Raw genomic sequence first — 16,913 nt, forward strand, 5'->3', positions numbered from 1 at the left:
AGAAGCAGATCAACCGCCAAATGCATTTCCATCGCCCTCACCTCGATTTGTACTATATATAATTATCTATTAATATTTGTAGTAATGTAGGCAATTCATGCAAAGGATTTTTACCTCTCACCAGTCTCGCCATTACCAAAATTACATTATGGCAAGCAATTATTATATTAGAAAACAATTATTGTGAATCATCCTATATTGTCCCTAACATCTTTTACTCCCTCGCAACAGTTGTGGGATACACACACACACACACCCACACACACTCAATCCCTTTTCCCCCACAACAACCATAGACTCAGATTCTCAACAGTTGCACCATCCCAGAGCCCAAATCAAGAAAGGTCTTGATTTACGAATGCATATACAGTTGCAGCTGTATGAGAAGGCCTGAAAAACTGCGCAAAAAAATGAAACGGGGAGATTTGATTAACCATTATCACGTCCTAGATGATGGAGGTCAGATATACTCCCACAACATGGTCCCAAGTAGTGACCATATTCCCAAGCATCTCTGTGCACTCAGACCTTTGATTTTGTACCAGGGCCACAATGATATGCCCCTTTCCTTTCTCATATTAGTCCTTTACCCCAAACGACAGATCAATTTATTGGAGGGGCAGAGGGACTGGTCCAACTCAAGTTGGGGACTGTGAAAAGACCCCTCGTGGCAGGGCTGGTGGGGTAAGTGTGTGTGTCAAAGCTGTGTGTAAACTGACTAGGCAAACAATTTGGGATTTTCAACATATTAATGCATCTTAAATAGGTCTTTCCTTGCAGCATTCGACCACACAACTGGACAATAATCAAGATCAGACAAAACTAGAGCCTGCAGGACTTCCATTTATTAAAGTGGCCAGTGATTGGGTCTCAATGTAGCCAGTAGCCTCTCTGAGTCAAAACAACAAACTTTCCAAAACAACAAACCGAGCTCTCCCTCGTTCTGCGTGAATGGAATCAATGGAACGGTATCAAACATATGGAAACCACGTTGGACAATTATCTGAACCATAGACGGTGGGATCTGAACGTGAACATAAGGGTCAGTATTCATAAAGCAAAGTAGGAGTGCTGATCTAGGAGGCAAAACTGATCTTAGATCAGCACTTCTACTCTGAGATGCTTTATGAATACGGGCCCAGACAGACACACAAAATGTGGGCTGCCAGACAGCTGTATTGTGCAATACCATAGCTTGCTGCTTTTTTCAACATATATTTTTATGTTCTTGAAAGCCTGTCTGAGAGCTGATCCTCCATATACTATCTCATAGGCCTAATGATAAAATACATAGAATTTCAATGGCCTACTGTGAATACTTATAAAAGATTAACAAGCAATCGATCACAAGGTATTTCATATTTCACACTGCATATATTTATGCTTAAGCCTATGTTCATTCAATGCAACGTCATAGCAGAGGTGACAGAGGAATGTCCACAGCTCAAATTTACATTCATAACATGTAAATCACTTTGGCTGCGTTTTTTACTTCATTTTAAAAATTTATTTTGACCAATCAGATCAGCTCTTTTGCCAATAATTGGGTACAAGATCAGAATTGGGCTGCCTGTGTAAACGCAACCACTGACATTCATGAGAAAAGTATCCCAGGCTACTCACCAACGTAGTTATTGCAGGTAAACATGCGGCTATGTTATACAGTGGGGTAAAAAATGAAATCATTATTATATGTCGTCTGCAGTGTTTTTCATACAACTGTAGCTCTTAAAGCATATTTTCCATCTCATAGTAGTACAGGTGTGAGGTAAACCTACCTGTGGCGGGATTCTTAAAGACCCGCCCTCTGTTTACAGAAGCACAGGCATACAGGTAACTGCCAAAATAATGGAAACACTTGGAGTAAATGAGGGAGTGGTGTGGTTAATTACGGCAGTTAACATCAAATCATGCTTAGGTTCATCCATAAAAATGCTGGGCAGGTCATTATTTTGGCCTGCCCACCATTATCTACCCACCAAAAAGGAAACGCTAATTACCTGCTAATGTGTTTATCATAAACTATAAAATGCCATGATCTGGACGAAACTGCCGAATCGAAGCAAAGGTAAGAATCTCTGGATGAACTATCTAATATTAACTAAATATAGTAATGAATAAATTGGTTACATTTCTTTAACTGGACAATTCTGTGAACTGTCTTGTGCAAGTTTTTAATTGACACAAAACCTGTTAGCAAAGGTGTCAGCTAGAGATGACGTGCAGGAGCTGGCAGAGATTTGTAGTTTTGCATGTTTACTTGATGCTAATTAGCATTTTCGAATCTGAAAGTAAATATAGCCGAATAGTTTGACAAAAATCACCTTGTCCAAGAGAGATTTACATGGTTATCAAAATGTCACAGCAGGGCAAGCCTACACGAAACACAGCCCCCTTCTAAAATCCCCAATGGGAAAAATGACTGGTGGAAAAACAATTGGAACCATGTACGTTTTTGATTTTATGGGTATAATGACACCTCCACTGTGGGTCTATGGGGCATTGAAGCCAAATGAAGTGGGTTAAGATTGCATCTCATGGCGACAATGTGCACAGTTTGAGCTACTCCAGGAAGTGACGTTGCAGGCTAGCTCAGTGACACTCCCCCCCTCAAATCAAATCAAATCTGCAACTGCATGATTGTCTTCAAATGTTTTATGTATTTACACAGAGATTGACATTTTTCCATTCACTACAATGGGGGATGTTTTCTGGAAACAACGTCTGCAGAACTACGGTCAGCCTTGAACTTCCGTGGCTTCAATGAGAGGGGGCAGTCTTCCCCCTGCTGTGCACCGATAGATGACAACGCTCACATCCACAGGGCACGAGTGGTCATTGAATGGTTTGATGAGCATGAAAACAATGTAAACCATATGCCATGGCCGCCTCAACCCAATTGAACACTTACAGATTCTAGACAGTTGCCGTATTCGAGAGGAACACTTTCGTCAAGTCGGTGACCATCTTTGGCCACCACCTTTCAAATAGTGATGGGTGAAAAAATAAATAGTTATATAAAATCGGGATATTATTTTTGACTATCGTTTTAATATTATTTGTGCATTAGTTGGCTGTACCTGCACCAAAACGACAATTTTTCCTTCATAGCTTGTTTCCCATCTTTTTAAAATAGGGGAGACAATTTGTTTCCAGCACTTTTATTTCCATGACTGCTCAAAATTAATGTCCTCATGCTCTCTTGTCCCTTTATAGAAGACATATGGTTAGCAATATGTTTGGGACAATGAATCGCAATAATCACAGTATACATATAGAATCGCAATACATATCGTATCGGCACATAAGTGTTGTGATATTTTTTCGTGAGGTCCTTGGCAATTCCCAGTCCTACTTTCAAAGTGTGTTGCATTATGGGAATAAAAACTGTCTGACCTTCACCTACATGTCAACTGCATGAACTTTACAAAAATCATGTGATCCAAGGTCATGTAGTATTGACTGCAAGTTTCTGCAGTAGCTCTTCAACTTCATCCTGCAGCCATCGCCTGCATTGTGTACAGCTCTATTGTCAACCAATCATTAGGGTGTTCGTTTGACCCACACGAACGTGACCAAAGACGTGACTGAAACAGGACCCAACTTTGCCCCAATTAGTGTATAGAGTATACTTACAAATGAACATGATTTGTGGCAGTCTCTCACCAACTGATTGTAAAACATTCATACATACAGTATATTTTCAGTTTGTTAGTGTGATATTGGGGGGGGGGTTTGAGGCACCGAGCCTTGCTGTTGGAAAACCGCATCAGTGTCAGACTGTCGCAGATGCACCTCCCCCAACTTCTCTACTTAGTTGCTTTCGCCTTACCAGTCAAATGAGTGCATCAACAAAATACCAAATGAAAGAATTTATCATGGAACAAAAGTAAAAAAAGGTACAGATAAAAATCTGTCATTCTGCCCCTGAACAAGGCAGTTAACCCACTGTTCCTAGGCAGTCATTGAAAATAAGAATTTGTTCCTCACTGACTTGCCTAGTTATGTTAAATAAAAAATAACTGTAGTACAGTGATCATGTCACCGTTATAGACACAGGGTGAGTCAGACAACTATTCTTCCTTGTAGATATAGGCTATATCGTGCAAATTAAAAGTCTGTTCTAGGGAATGTGAACATTCAGCAACCCGTTAGAAACTCCTTTATGAAACAACTGATAATGAAGTAGGCTAACTGGTGACAGACAAACAGCATCTGCTGCTCGAAACAGGTTCATGTCAAAACAACTTCAAGTCCAATTCATGTACTGCAGTTTGCACAACAACTTCAGAAACAAGATATGGAAATGAAAAGCACAGAACGAAGTTATCAAATGTTAGAACGGTTTAATCATACATAGTCACAATTCTGCTTCCCCCCAAAAAATGAGTATTTTTTTCTTCATCTAACATCTGGAAATGTACATAAGGCCACCTGAAAATGTACATGACTTTGACAGTGTGACAAAACTCATATGTTCATATTTATATAATTGACAATATCTTACATTTCTTTCACTTACAAGGTAGTAGCTGTTCCAAAATACAGCCCTCTTCTGTACAAAAATAATTCTGTCATATCCTGTGAAGTTTTCCATGGTAGCAGAGAGGACCGGAAGCAGCCTCATTTTAAGTACAGAGCATTGGTGTTCCTTTTAAACTGTCACATGTCAGAAAGACAATATCAACAGGAGATGTTATACAGCTCCGCATACAAAACAAGGCCAACCTTTTTCATAACAGATTAAAAACAAAAAACAAGTCAGATTGTGAAGCCATAAAAATAGTTTTAAAATAACGCTTGATCAAATAAAACTGTATACATTATATTTTAGGGGAAAGGAGTGATGAATATACACACATCAAAATGCACATTTTTGCAATTTTTTCCCCCCCAAAGTGTAAAAGACATCCCATTTACAGCATCAACGTTTACAAATGTACAACTGTACAGACGAAATAAAAGCATCACTACCAATTTAGCAAGGCCTGTCAAACATCACAACTATAATTTTTTTTGTCAACTAATAAACTTACACTTATTAACTGCACATATACTACATGTATTCTACAATTATTCATATGAAGCAAAAAACAAAAGCCAATACTACTAGTATTACAGATGAGTTGTATAGCTTTTTAGACGGCCCCAATACCCAAATCGCTTGCATATTCAGACTGCAAAAACCAAAAAAGAAGAACGAAATTAAAACCACCTCTATGACGGTCTCACAATCCTATAAACAAGGATCCTTTTCTCAGCTCATCCCCAAATCTATTCTCAACTTTACACACCTGGAATGAGCCACTTAAAAATAATAATAATAAAGTAGTCCTACTGCTCTGAACTGCAGGTGGTGAGGGTGCCATCATTAGGCCAAAGCCCCCTACCAAAAAAAGCAACAATTTAATATTTACTCATACATAAAGACGCTATACATTTTTGCTAAGCTACTTCTATGCAAGAGATGAATATTCAGTACATAAAGATACCTTTTCTAGGGCAGTGTTCATCTCAAACTACAAGATGTCCCACATAACATGATAAAGAAAAATCATTCCAAGTTATAAAAACCTGTCAAAGCATGCCTATGCTTAACCTGCTCCCACCCATAACCCCCCCCCACAAAGCCCCGCTACGGTCATTTCATGTAAATATTACAACCAGGTTAAACTTTCACTATACAACCCGACCTCATGCTTTGCTTCTGAAAAAGAATAAACGTCTTACGTAGCCGTGTCCGGTGTAGCCCCCAAGTAGCCATTGAGTGGGCGGCAAAACATTTTTTGCTTAAGACGGTATAGGTGGAGTATAGTGGAATCACTGCCTATGGATGCAACAGTGCATGTTTTGATTTCTCAAAGTACACCGTTTAGTAACGATGCCAGTCATCAACTGGAGCCAACTAATCAAATCAAGCCAACAGCAAGCTGTTCACCAACAGCGTGAGACGGAGAGTAGGCCTTACACCCCGGTCTGCGAAAAAACAGACGCAACAAAATCGAGACAATCACGAGCAGCCAACTGGATGACACACCCCCAAAAATGTAAGCACAGAGCTCTCCAAAGCAAAGTACTTTAGTTGGTCCAATACAGACCAATGGGTGACTAACTCATTGGCACGAAAGACATAGTAACCGGTGGGAAAGATCGGTTTCATAATCTATTCATACTATGCAGTGCTATAAGTAGAAATGGATCCATCAGCTGTTTTTGCATTGGGATCATTGTGTGGTAGTAGAAAGACACCTAGGCTTTTAATTAGAACAGCTAATAGTAAGTCTGGGTACAAAAACAAATGGAAAATTGTTTAAAAGGATCACTCAAATTTGGCCTTATAAAGTCACTTGCTGGTGTAATTGTAAGAATTGTACATTTTCAGCAAATGCGGTTCTCCTTTTTCCCTACAAAGGGATTTACAAAGTAAAAAAACAAAAATGTACAAGATTATATACCAAAAACCAGCCAGTTATATCTATTACATCATAAACAATGGGGGCGGGTTGTGCTTTACCCGCAAGAGATTGCCTGCAAGACAGTCTGCACCCCCCCTCCCCCCCACCGGCCACGTAGGGGACCAGCTCCGAGGATGGCATTAGAGTGTCAGGGTCAGATGTCACAACATTTCTTAGGTGAAGTTGAATAATTTTGAGTGGTAATTCCCCCAAAATGGGGGACACAAAGGGTATGTCAAAGGTCAGCCCTGATGGAGCGCCTCTTTACAGAACTAGAAAAAAGGGGGTGGGGGGGCTCCTACTGTGCTCTTTAGTCAAGGGACACGAGAGGGAGGATAGGTCTACATGAGGCCGTTGGTGGGCCCGCCAATGGGCCCCAGGTCAGAGCCACTCTTCATGTAGTACTTCTCCAGCTTGGCCAGGATGTGCTTGCCGTAGGTATATTTGCGCAGGGTGGCGATGTGGGGTCGGATCTGGGGTAGCAGAGAACAAAGATGAAATCATTAACATTTATAGTGGTACTGGCCACACAGGTTTAAAAAGTCCTTGTGAACTAAGCCACCTGCCTCCCACTTAAACATTGTCCTTGAAGGATTCTAAGAGATTAAAAAAGTGATTGGACAGCAAAAGTCAATCTCGCCAACATTCTACGTAACAGGACAACACAGACTGTGGATACACATTCTTATTAAATGGAGTATTGTACATTTGTAATGAAGGATCAATGTACATTTTCCGTGAAATTGTAATGTATTAACGGAGCAAATGTTTTTTGTGTTAGGACTAAACCAACCGATGTGGGACTTTCAGGTCTGTTTAGGGAGGCAAAATATTTCAGATTTTAGGGAGGCAAAAGTCACCAATTACACACACCAATATATATTTTTGTGGAATGAATATAAAAACCAAACTTCTTGTGCTTAAAGAATCAGACACTATAAATTATTTGTGTAAACTTGAGGTTTACACAATTAACATCAAAATACTTGTTCAGTTAGACAAATCTAAGGCTATCTATGTCAGTGGTTAAGAACGCAGAAGTGTTTGTGCTGAAGCACCACAAGTACACTAATAAACACGAGCTGAAGGAATTAAACTGTCTCAATCTGAAACTGTACAGCTCACAAATTCAAACTTTGCAGTGAAAAGCAGTTCGTAATGTCGCCACTCGATGTCCGTGTCAACATTTGTATTGATTCGACTCACAAGTGCTTTACAACAGCAAAAGGTAATGTATACATAACAAAAAATATAAACGCAACATGCAACAATTTGAGTTACAGTTCACAAGGAACTCAGTCAATTTAAATAAATGAGGCTGTAATCTACAGATTTCAACTGACTGGGCAGGGGTGCAGCCATTAGCTGCTGCCTACTCTTCCTAGGGTCCAGCAAAATTAAAGCATTACAATACAGTGTGCCCTCATGCTCCTACTCAAGCAATACCACATATCTACAATACAAAATCCATGTATACGTGTGTGTAGTGCGTATGTGATCGTGTGTATGCATGTGTGTGTCGTTTCAGTCCCCACTGTTACATAAGGTGCATTCAGATTTTTTTTTAAATCTAATTTTACTGCTTGAATCAGTTACTTGATGTGGAATAGAGTTCCATGTAGTCATAGCTCTGTGTAGTACCGTTCGCCTCCCACTGTCTGTTCTGGACTTGGGGACTGTGAAGAGACCTCGTGGCGTGTCTTGTGGGGTATGCATTGGTGTCTCGAGTTGTGCAGACAGACAACTCGGTGGATTCAACATGTCAATACCTCACAAATACAAGTAGCGATGAAGTCAATCCCTCCTCCAAATTGAGCCAGGAGAGATTGACATGCATATTATTGTTAGCTCTCTGTATACATCCAAGGGCCAGCTGTGCTGCCCTGTTCTGAGTCAATTGCAAAATTTTCCTAAGTCCCTTTTTGTGGCACCTGACCACACGACTGAACAGTAGTCCAGGTGAGACAAAACTAGGGCCTGCCATGTTACTTCTGTTAAGGTAGAGCAGTGCTTGTACCCATTGTTTTCGGTGCATGTGACAATATTTTTCTCTCCAAAAGTTGACTAAGGGTTGGCAACAGGTTGATTGGTCGGCTCGTTGAGCCAGTAAAGGGGACTTTACCATTCTTAGGTAGCGGAAAGCACATACTTTCTAGTAGGCTTAAATTGAAAATATGGCAAATAGGAGCGGCAATATTGTCCACCATTATCCTCAGTAATTTTCCATACAAGTTGTCATGGGTGGGCATAGGCCAACCCACTGGGGAGACAGGCATAGGCAATCAGAATGAGTTCTTCCCCACAAAAGGGCTTTAATACAGACAGAAATACTCAGTTTAAATCAGCTGGCAGGTCTGACGATCCCGCAGGTGAAGAAGCCGGACGTCGAGGTCCTGGGCTGGCGTGGTTACAAGTGGTCACAAGTGGTCTGCGGTTGCGAGGCTGGTTAAATTATCTGGAAACAACTCGTGGACATTCTTGCAGTCAGCTTGCCAATTGCACGCTCGCTTCAAAACTTAACACTGTAGCATTGTGTGACAAAACTGCACATTTAGAGTGGCCTTTTGTCCCCAGCACAAGGTACACCTGTGTAGAGATCATGCTGTTTAATAAGCTTCTTGATATGACACCTGTCAGGTGGGCGGATTATCTTGACAAAGGAGAAATGCTCACTAAAAGAGATGTAAACACATTTGTGCACAATTTTAGAGAAAAAAGCTTTTTATGCCAACGGAAAATTGATTGGATCCAATATTTCAGCTCATGAAACATGGGACCCACACTTTACACGTTGCATTTATACACCAGCCCAGGACCTCCCCATCGGGCTTATTCACCTGCGGGATCGTCTGAGACCAGCCACCCAGACAGCTAATGAAACTGGGTTTGCACAATTGAAGAATGCTTGACCGTTTGTACGGACAATCTATGGCAGTGGTTCTTAACCTGGGTTCGATCGAACCCCAGGGGTTCGGTGAGTCAGTCTCAGGGGTTCGGCGGAGGTCAAGATACACATCCGACTCATATGATTCGTGATGACACGCCCCGCTTGGCCATCATTGGCTGCAGGTGATCACGCTACATCACTTGGCCTATCTGTGCTGCAGGGAATTTGGTGCGCTCAGTAGTCGACTTGTGACTGTCGTGATGGTACGTCTTGTGATTTCTTTCTTAATATTTTAATCCCTTCATACTTACTATGTCGAGCAAAAAAAGAAAGTGGTCGGACGAATATGTACAATATGGATTCACATGTATAACGGAACGTGATGGGAGTCAGCGTCCTAACTGCATGATTTGCAATGCCAAGTTGAGCAATTCTAGTCTAGCACCTGCAAAACTAAGAGAACACTTCCTTAAGCTGCATGGAGATGGAAAATACAAGAACACAACGCTCGCTGAATTCAAGGTGAAGAGCCAGATTCGATGAAAAGGCTACTCTGCCTGTTCTCGGCTTTGTACCCATCAACAAACCGATCCTCACAGCATCGTACGAAGTTGCTTACCTGATCGCAAAGCAGGGCAAACCACACACCATTGGTGAAACACTCATAAAACCATCTGTGTTGAAGATGGCGAATATCATGCTGGGAAAAGAGGCTGAAGTTAAGTTAACCCAAATTCCTCTTTCAAATGACACCATCAGCGACAGAATAGAGGACATGAGCAAAGACATCTTGGCTCAAGTAGTTGCAGATCTGATTTCAAGCCCGGCAAAACTCAGCCTTCAACTCGACGAGACCACAGACGTTTCCAATCTAAGCCAGCTTGCTGTATTCGTGCACTATGTGAAAGACGACGTGATAAAGGAAGATTTTTTATTTTGTAAGCCTCTTACAACAACAACTAAGGCAGCCGATGTGAAGAAACTTGTGGATGACTTCTTCAAAGACAACAATCTTTCGTGGGATATGGTTTCTGCAGTTTGTTCGGACGGAGCTCCAGTCATGCTGGGAAGAAAGTCTGGTTTTGGTGCGCTAGTGAAAGCCGATGCACCACACATCATTGTTACGCATTGTTTTCTGCACAGGCATGCGTTGGCAACAAAAACCTTGCCTCCAAAACTGGCAGAAGTATTAAAAATTGTAGTGGAATGCGTGAACTATGTGCAAACTAGTGCTCTGAGGCACCGCATCTTCAGTGAGCTGTGTAAAGAAATGGGCTCTGAATTCGAGGTACTTCTGTACCATTCTAACGTTCGGTGGTTATCCCGGGGACAGGTGCTGAATCGTGTTTTTGCCGTGCGTGTGGAATTAGCCCTGTTTTTGCAAGAGCACTGTCATGCTCTTGCACTGTCATGCTCTCGCTCTTGTCATGCAGATTGCTTCAAAAATTCTGAGTTCATTCTCATTTTAGCGTACATGGCTGATATCTTCGCAGCTCTCAATCATCTCAATCAAAAGATGTTGAGTCAACATCATCGAAGCGGAGGAAAACCTGAAGGCTTTTCAAAAAAAGCTACCGTTATGGAAACGACGAACAGAGAACGATAACTTCGCAAACTTTCCCCTGCTGGACGACTGTGTAAGTAAGATCGAAGATGTATCTGGAATCGGAGACATTTCTGTACCCGCGGAACTGAAGCAAGCAATTGCCATGCACTTAGATGAGCTTGCAAAGTCTCTCGACGGATACTTCCCTACAAGAGAGTCATATCCAGCATGGGTGAGACAGCCGTTCACGTTTAGTGTTGAGACAACAGATGTCAATGATGAATACCTCGATGAAATCATTGAAATTCAGCAGAGCCAGGTTCAACAGCAACTCTTCAGAACAACAACGCTTTCAACGTTTTGGTGTCAACAAATGGTAACGTACCCTGTTATTGCTAAGAAAGCTCTGGAGATTTTCATACCGTTTGTTACAACATATCTTTGCGAGCAATCCTTTTCGAGGATGCTGGACATAAAAACGAAGAAAAGGAACAGACTTTGTTGCGAAAATGACATGGGAGTGGCACTTGCCAAGGTGAAGCCGCGCATTTCTGAACTGGTCTCTGAAAGGCAACAGCAGAAGTCACACTGATTTGCAGTAAATATTCATTATTATGTTTTTGTGTGAAAATCATGTTTTGATGATTTTGTTCTTTGAACACACGGTGATGTTGATGTTGATGCACGGTTCATTTTGTGCACCAGTAAAATATATACCTATGTTTTGAATTTGAAAAAATCATATTTTATTTTTCCAATTAAGAAGGGTTCGGTGAATGCGCATATGAAACTGGTGGGGTTCAGTACCTCCAACAAGGTTAAGAACCACTGATCTAAGGGAAGCTGATCTGTGTGCTAGTCGTCCTCACCAGGGTCTTGACCTGACTGCAGTTCAGCGTCGTAACCGACTTCAGTGGGAAAATGCTCAACTTCGAAGGCCACGCTGGAGAAGTGTGCTCGACACGTTTGAATCTTGGTTTCAAATGTACAGGCAAAGCGGTTTGTTGATGTCAACGTGGTGAACAGAGTGCCCCATGGTGGCGGTGGAGTTATGGGCAGGCATAAGTTGCGGACAACGAAAACAATTGCATTTTATGAATGGCAATTTGAATGCACAGAGTCGTGCCATTCATCCGCCTCCATCTAATAATGCACAGCCCCATGTCGCAAGGGATCTATCTGTACACAATTCCTGGAAGCTGAAAATGTCCCAGTTCTTTTTTGTATTTTTTAAATTACATTTTTTATCCAAAACATACAGTATACTTGCAGTGAAGCCACTCAACATCTACACCACTCATCCAACAGACTACCATTCAGAGCCACAAAGAAGTATGCAGGGTGAATGCCCTGCTCAAGGGCATGTCGATAGATCTCCCACAAGGCCAAAAACAGGGACGGGAACCCTCCAAGATCCCCACCCCACAGTTCCCCAATAGCTGCACCTCAAACATCTGTGACCCCTCCCCTGCAATTAAAAAAAAAGATTAACATTAATTCAATTAACCCCCAAGAACCCACCCCCCAATGCACCAACAAACAAGAAAAAAAAGCAACAAAAAAAACAAGGACATCAAGGACTACTACAATCATAACAGCAAGGCCAACTGTATATGTTTGAGTGCATGTCTAGCACTATCTACGTGTGTGTGTATTTGCATGAGTGTGTGTATATGCATGTGTACAAGCACCCGAACGGCATCAGCCTCAGGCAAACCTGCATTAGCAGTAAAAAAAAAAAAAAACACTTCCCCTCAGTGCCATTCAAACTTACTTTTTATACTTTTATCTTTACCATCAGACTCTCCCGGCCCAGCAACTCCAATTCCACATCCCAACCCTCACCCCATCCCACCTATCGCTGATGCCCACCCTCTTCGGATTTATACGCAACATATAACTTTCAACTATGCTGTGATGTTTTACGTACAATTTCAATCCATCAAATAGAATCCACAGATTTCAAGTTGAAGAAAAACATTTTTACTAAGAGTATTAGTATTTGACTGACCCGGTCTCTCCAGATTTCCTAACAGTTATTTCTAGGGTCAATTTTAGATACATGTTATGCATTTTCAGCCATTCCTGTACCTGAGAACAGAAACAGGCTACCTGAAGGCAACACCAAAATAAAATGGTCTATTGATTGTGTATCCTCACAAAATCTGCAGAAGTTCAATGATTTTATGCCCCAAATACTGAACATTTTGTTTGTGGCAAGAATTCTATATAATAATTTTAGCTGAAAAGCACGAAGTCTTGAATCTTGCATCGTTTTATATATCAGCTCATACATCCGGTGCCATGGAATCGGTACATCAAAAATCTCTTCCCAACCATTTTGCAATCTGTATGGCACAGTTGTCAACATCCTGGTCCTCAAATGAAACTGTTATACTTTTCTATTTATGCTATTTTTATTCCTCCGCAAGTTTTGATCCTTTATATTGAGCAGACAGACCAGTTCCCACCTCCTCCCGCTGCCACCTGCCTCCTCCATTTTTGGGGTAATGCTGTAATCAACTGGTTGTGCTCTTGGATTGAGCAGACCTTCCCGTACAATTCTGATAAATTATATTGTAATGTTGGAGTTAAGAACAAAATACACTTTAACATCTTTCCCATAATTACAGGTATTTTATCAACCAGCACATTTGAGATAACATATATTACAATAAATATTATGGCTTATCTTTTCAGGGGGATGAAATTGAAATTGTAGCCAGCTCTGCAATGCTTGTTTGAAAAAAAAGTATCCTTTTCATTAATTGAAAATCAGACATGGCAAACTGCACAAAGGATTAGCTTTTAGTAATCTACTTGAGAACCATTTAAGGAACAAGTAAAACTTTTGAATAAGTGAAGCTTTTAGAGAGAGGCTTAGTGCTTTTATATTTAATCTCAACCCACCCAATTCATATTCACTATATAGACAGGCACACTTTATTTTGTCTGGTTTAGCGTACCAGATAAAGCAAAATATTTTTTGCTCATATGATTTGAAAAACAAAAACCAGGAGTAGGCAGCGCCATAAGTGAGCAAACGGAGATATGACAGTTATTCAGGGACATTTTTTCCATAAGCAGACAGGTATTTCCCTCTCCATGGTTGCAGGATCTTCACTATTTTTTACAAGTTTTCTATTAAAATTCATTGTGGAGAGCTAATATATATCTTTGTGATATGAATACCAAGTACGTCTACTTCAACGTCAGCCCATTTTACAGGTAAACTGCAGGGTAATTTAAAAGTTAGATATATTAAAGATCCAATACATAATATGGTATACTTATCATAATTAGGTTTTAGTCCAGAGAGGCCAGAAACGTTATCTAGATCTTCAATGAGACATTGCAGGGATCTAGCTTGTGGACTTAATATGAAACTTGAGTCATCGGCATACACGGACACCTTTGTTTTTTTGCCTTGGATTTCTAATCCTCTAATGTTGTTATTGGATCTGATTTTAATAGCTAGCATTTCGATGGCCATAACAAATAGATATAGTGACAGCGGACAACCTTGTTTAACTTCTTTGGGATAGGGGGCAGCATTTTCACTTTTGGATGAATAGCGTTCCCAGAGTAACCTGCCTCCTACTCAGTCCCAGATGCTAATATATGCATATTATTATTAGTATTGGATAGAAAACACTCTGAAGTTTCTAAAACTGTTTGAATGATGTCTGAGTATAACAGAACTCATATGGCAGGCAAATACCTGAGAAAAAATCCAAACAAGGGGGAAATCTGAGGTTTGTAGTTTTTGAACTCAGCCCTTATCAAATACACAGTGGGATATGGGTTATTTTGCACTTCCTAAGGCTTCCACTAGATGTCAACCGTCTTTAGAACGTTGTTTCAGGCTTCTACCGTGAAGGGGGGCCGGATGAGAGCTGTTTGACTAAGGGGTCTGGCAGCAGCCTCGTTCTCAGTCACGAGCGTTTACATGAGAGGTAGCTCTCGATCCATTGCTTTTCTACAGACAATGGAATTCTCCGATTGGAACATTATTGAACATTTATGATAAAAACATCCTAAAGATTGATTCTATACTTAGTTTGACAAGTTTCTTCGACCTGTAATATAACTTTTTTAACTTTTTGTCCGACTGGACTTGAACGTTGTTTGGATTTGTTTACCAAAAGCCCTAAAAATAAGCTATTTGGACATAAATGGACATTATCGAACAGAACAAACATCTACTGTGGAACTAAGATTCCTGGGAGTGCATTCTGATGAAGATCATCAAAGGTAAGTGAATATTTCTAATGCTATTTTTGACTAATGTTGACTGCGCAACATGGCGGATATTTCTTTTGGCTGGTTTGGGCTCTGAGCACCGTACTCAGATTATGCTTTTTCCGTAAAGTTTTTTTGAAATCTGACACAGCGGTTGCATTAAGGAGAAGTTTATCTATAATTCCATGTATAACACATGTATTTTCATCAACATTTATAATGAGTATTTCTGTAAATTCATGTGGCTCTCTGCATGTTTCACTGCATGTTTTGGAACTACTGAACGTAACACGCCAATGTAAAATTAGATTACTAATTATTATTATTCATTAGATTAGATTTTTGGATATAAATATGAACTTCACCGAACAAAACATACATGTATTGTGTAACATGAAGTCCTATAAGTGTCCTCTGATGAAGATCAAAGGTTAGTGAATAATTTTATCTCCATTTGTGCTTTTTGTGACTCCTCTCTTTGGCGGAAAAAATGGATGGGTTTTTCTGTGACTTGGTGGTGACCTAACATAATCGTTTGTGGAGCTTTCGATGTAAAGCATTTTTGAAATCAGACACGGTGGCTGGATTAACGAGAATTTTATCTTTAAAATGGTGCCTAATACTTGTATGTTTGAGAAATTTGATTTATGAGATTTGTATTTGGCGCCCTGCAATTTCATTGGCTGTTGGCGAGGGGTTCGCTAGCGGTACGGGGTTCCCATTTCATAAAAGAGAATCACCGAAATTGAAAAAATCCAGGCACTTATAAATAAAATCCAGTCTTACTTTATCAAATGCCTTTTTAAAATCCACTATTAATACCATGTCTGGCTTAGATGTTTCATGATGTTTTATTATTTCTATTATTTGTAGTACATTATCTCCAATGTATCATCCATGTAAAAAAAAAAAAACTGATCAGGATGAACAATACCTGGTAAAACCATTTTTATTCTGAGTGCTATGCAGTTTGCTAGTATTTTGCATCACAACATTGAAGTGTAAGGGGCCTCCAGTTTCTTAGATAGCAAATATAAAGATCCTGTCTATCTGGGTCTTGTTTTAATAATAGTGAAATCAGACCTTCCTGCTGAGTACCTGGCAGACTACCATTTATATAGGAGTAGTTAAAACAATCTAACAATGGAGCTTTTAGTACATCAAAAGGCTATCAAGCCCAGGGGTTTTTCCAGACTGAAAGGATTTAATAGCCTCAGTTTTTCCTCTCTAATTTGGCCTTCGCACTGATCTCTGTACATTTGTTAATTTTTTGTATTATTTGGAAAGAATTCCTTACCGTGATCTTCATTCAGTGGGAGAGGATGAGACAAAAGAACACCTGCTTAAAATATTTAGCTTCCTCTTAAAATATAATTCGGAGAATCATATAAATGACTCCGTCTTCAGTAACGAGTCTCTGCAAATTATGTGTTAGCGTTCCTGTGTTGGAGACTCAGGAAGAATTGTGTGTATTTTTCTCCATATTCCATCCAGTTTGCCTAATTTTTGTAATTACATTCAATCGGTCTTCAATATGTCCCTCTAGTGCTTTGTTTTTCCTCTTATTTTGTATCTACCTGTACTATTAGTTTATGTATTCCCTTGTTAGTCCTGTCTGTCTCTTTAGCCAGAAACTGCCTTATTATTTATGAATATTGAATGACCTCTGGGATACCTTTAAATGTACCCTCAAACAATAAGGGGATTTTCTGAATCTATATTATACTGGAAAAATTCGGTTAAATTCTTTTGTCTTATTTTTAACTAAGTTACCCTCCAGTAA

The 16,913-nt window shown here is 40.1% G+C and overlaps 1 protein-coding gene across 9 annotated transcripts in view; it reads right to left on the reverse strand.

Moving 5' to 3' along the window:
* Positions 1 to 4,329: 4,329 nt before the first annotated feature.
* Positions 4,330 to 16,913, reverse strand: part of LOC120019590 (pumilio homolog 2-like) — a 62,198-nt gene continuing 49,614 nt past the window's right edge. For all 9 annotated transcript variants that reach the window (XM_038962908.1, XM_038962907.1, XM_038962910.1 and 6 more), the window contains one exon: positions 4,330 to 6,928. In XM_038962908.1, coding sequence (XP_038818836.1) covers positions 6,797 to 6,928 — 132 coding nt within the window. In that variant the 3' untranslated portion in view covers positions 4,330 to 6,796. The remainder of the gene's footprint in view (positions 6,929 to 16,913) is intronic.

The sequence above is a fragment of the Salvelinus namaycush genome, chromosome 24 (assembly GCF_016432855.1).
Source record: "Salvelinus namaycush isolate Seneca chromosome 24, SaNama_1.0, whole genome shotgun sequence".
NCBI lineage: Eukaryota > Metazoa > Chordata > Actinopteri > Salmoniformes > Salmonidae > Salvelinus > Salvelinus namaycush.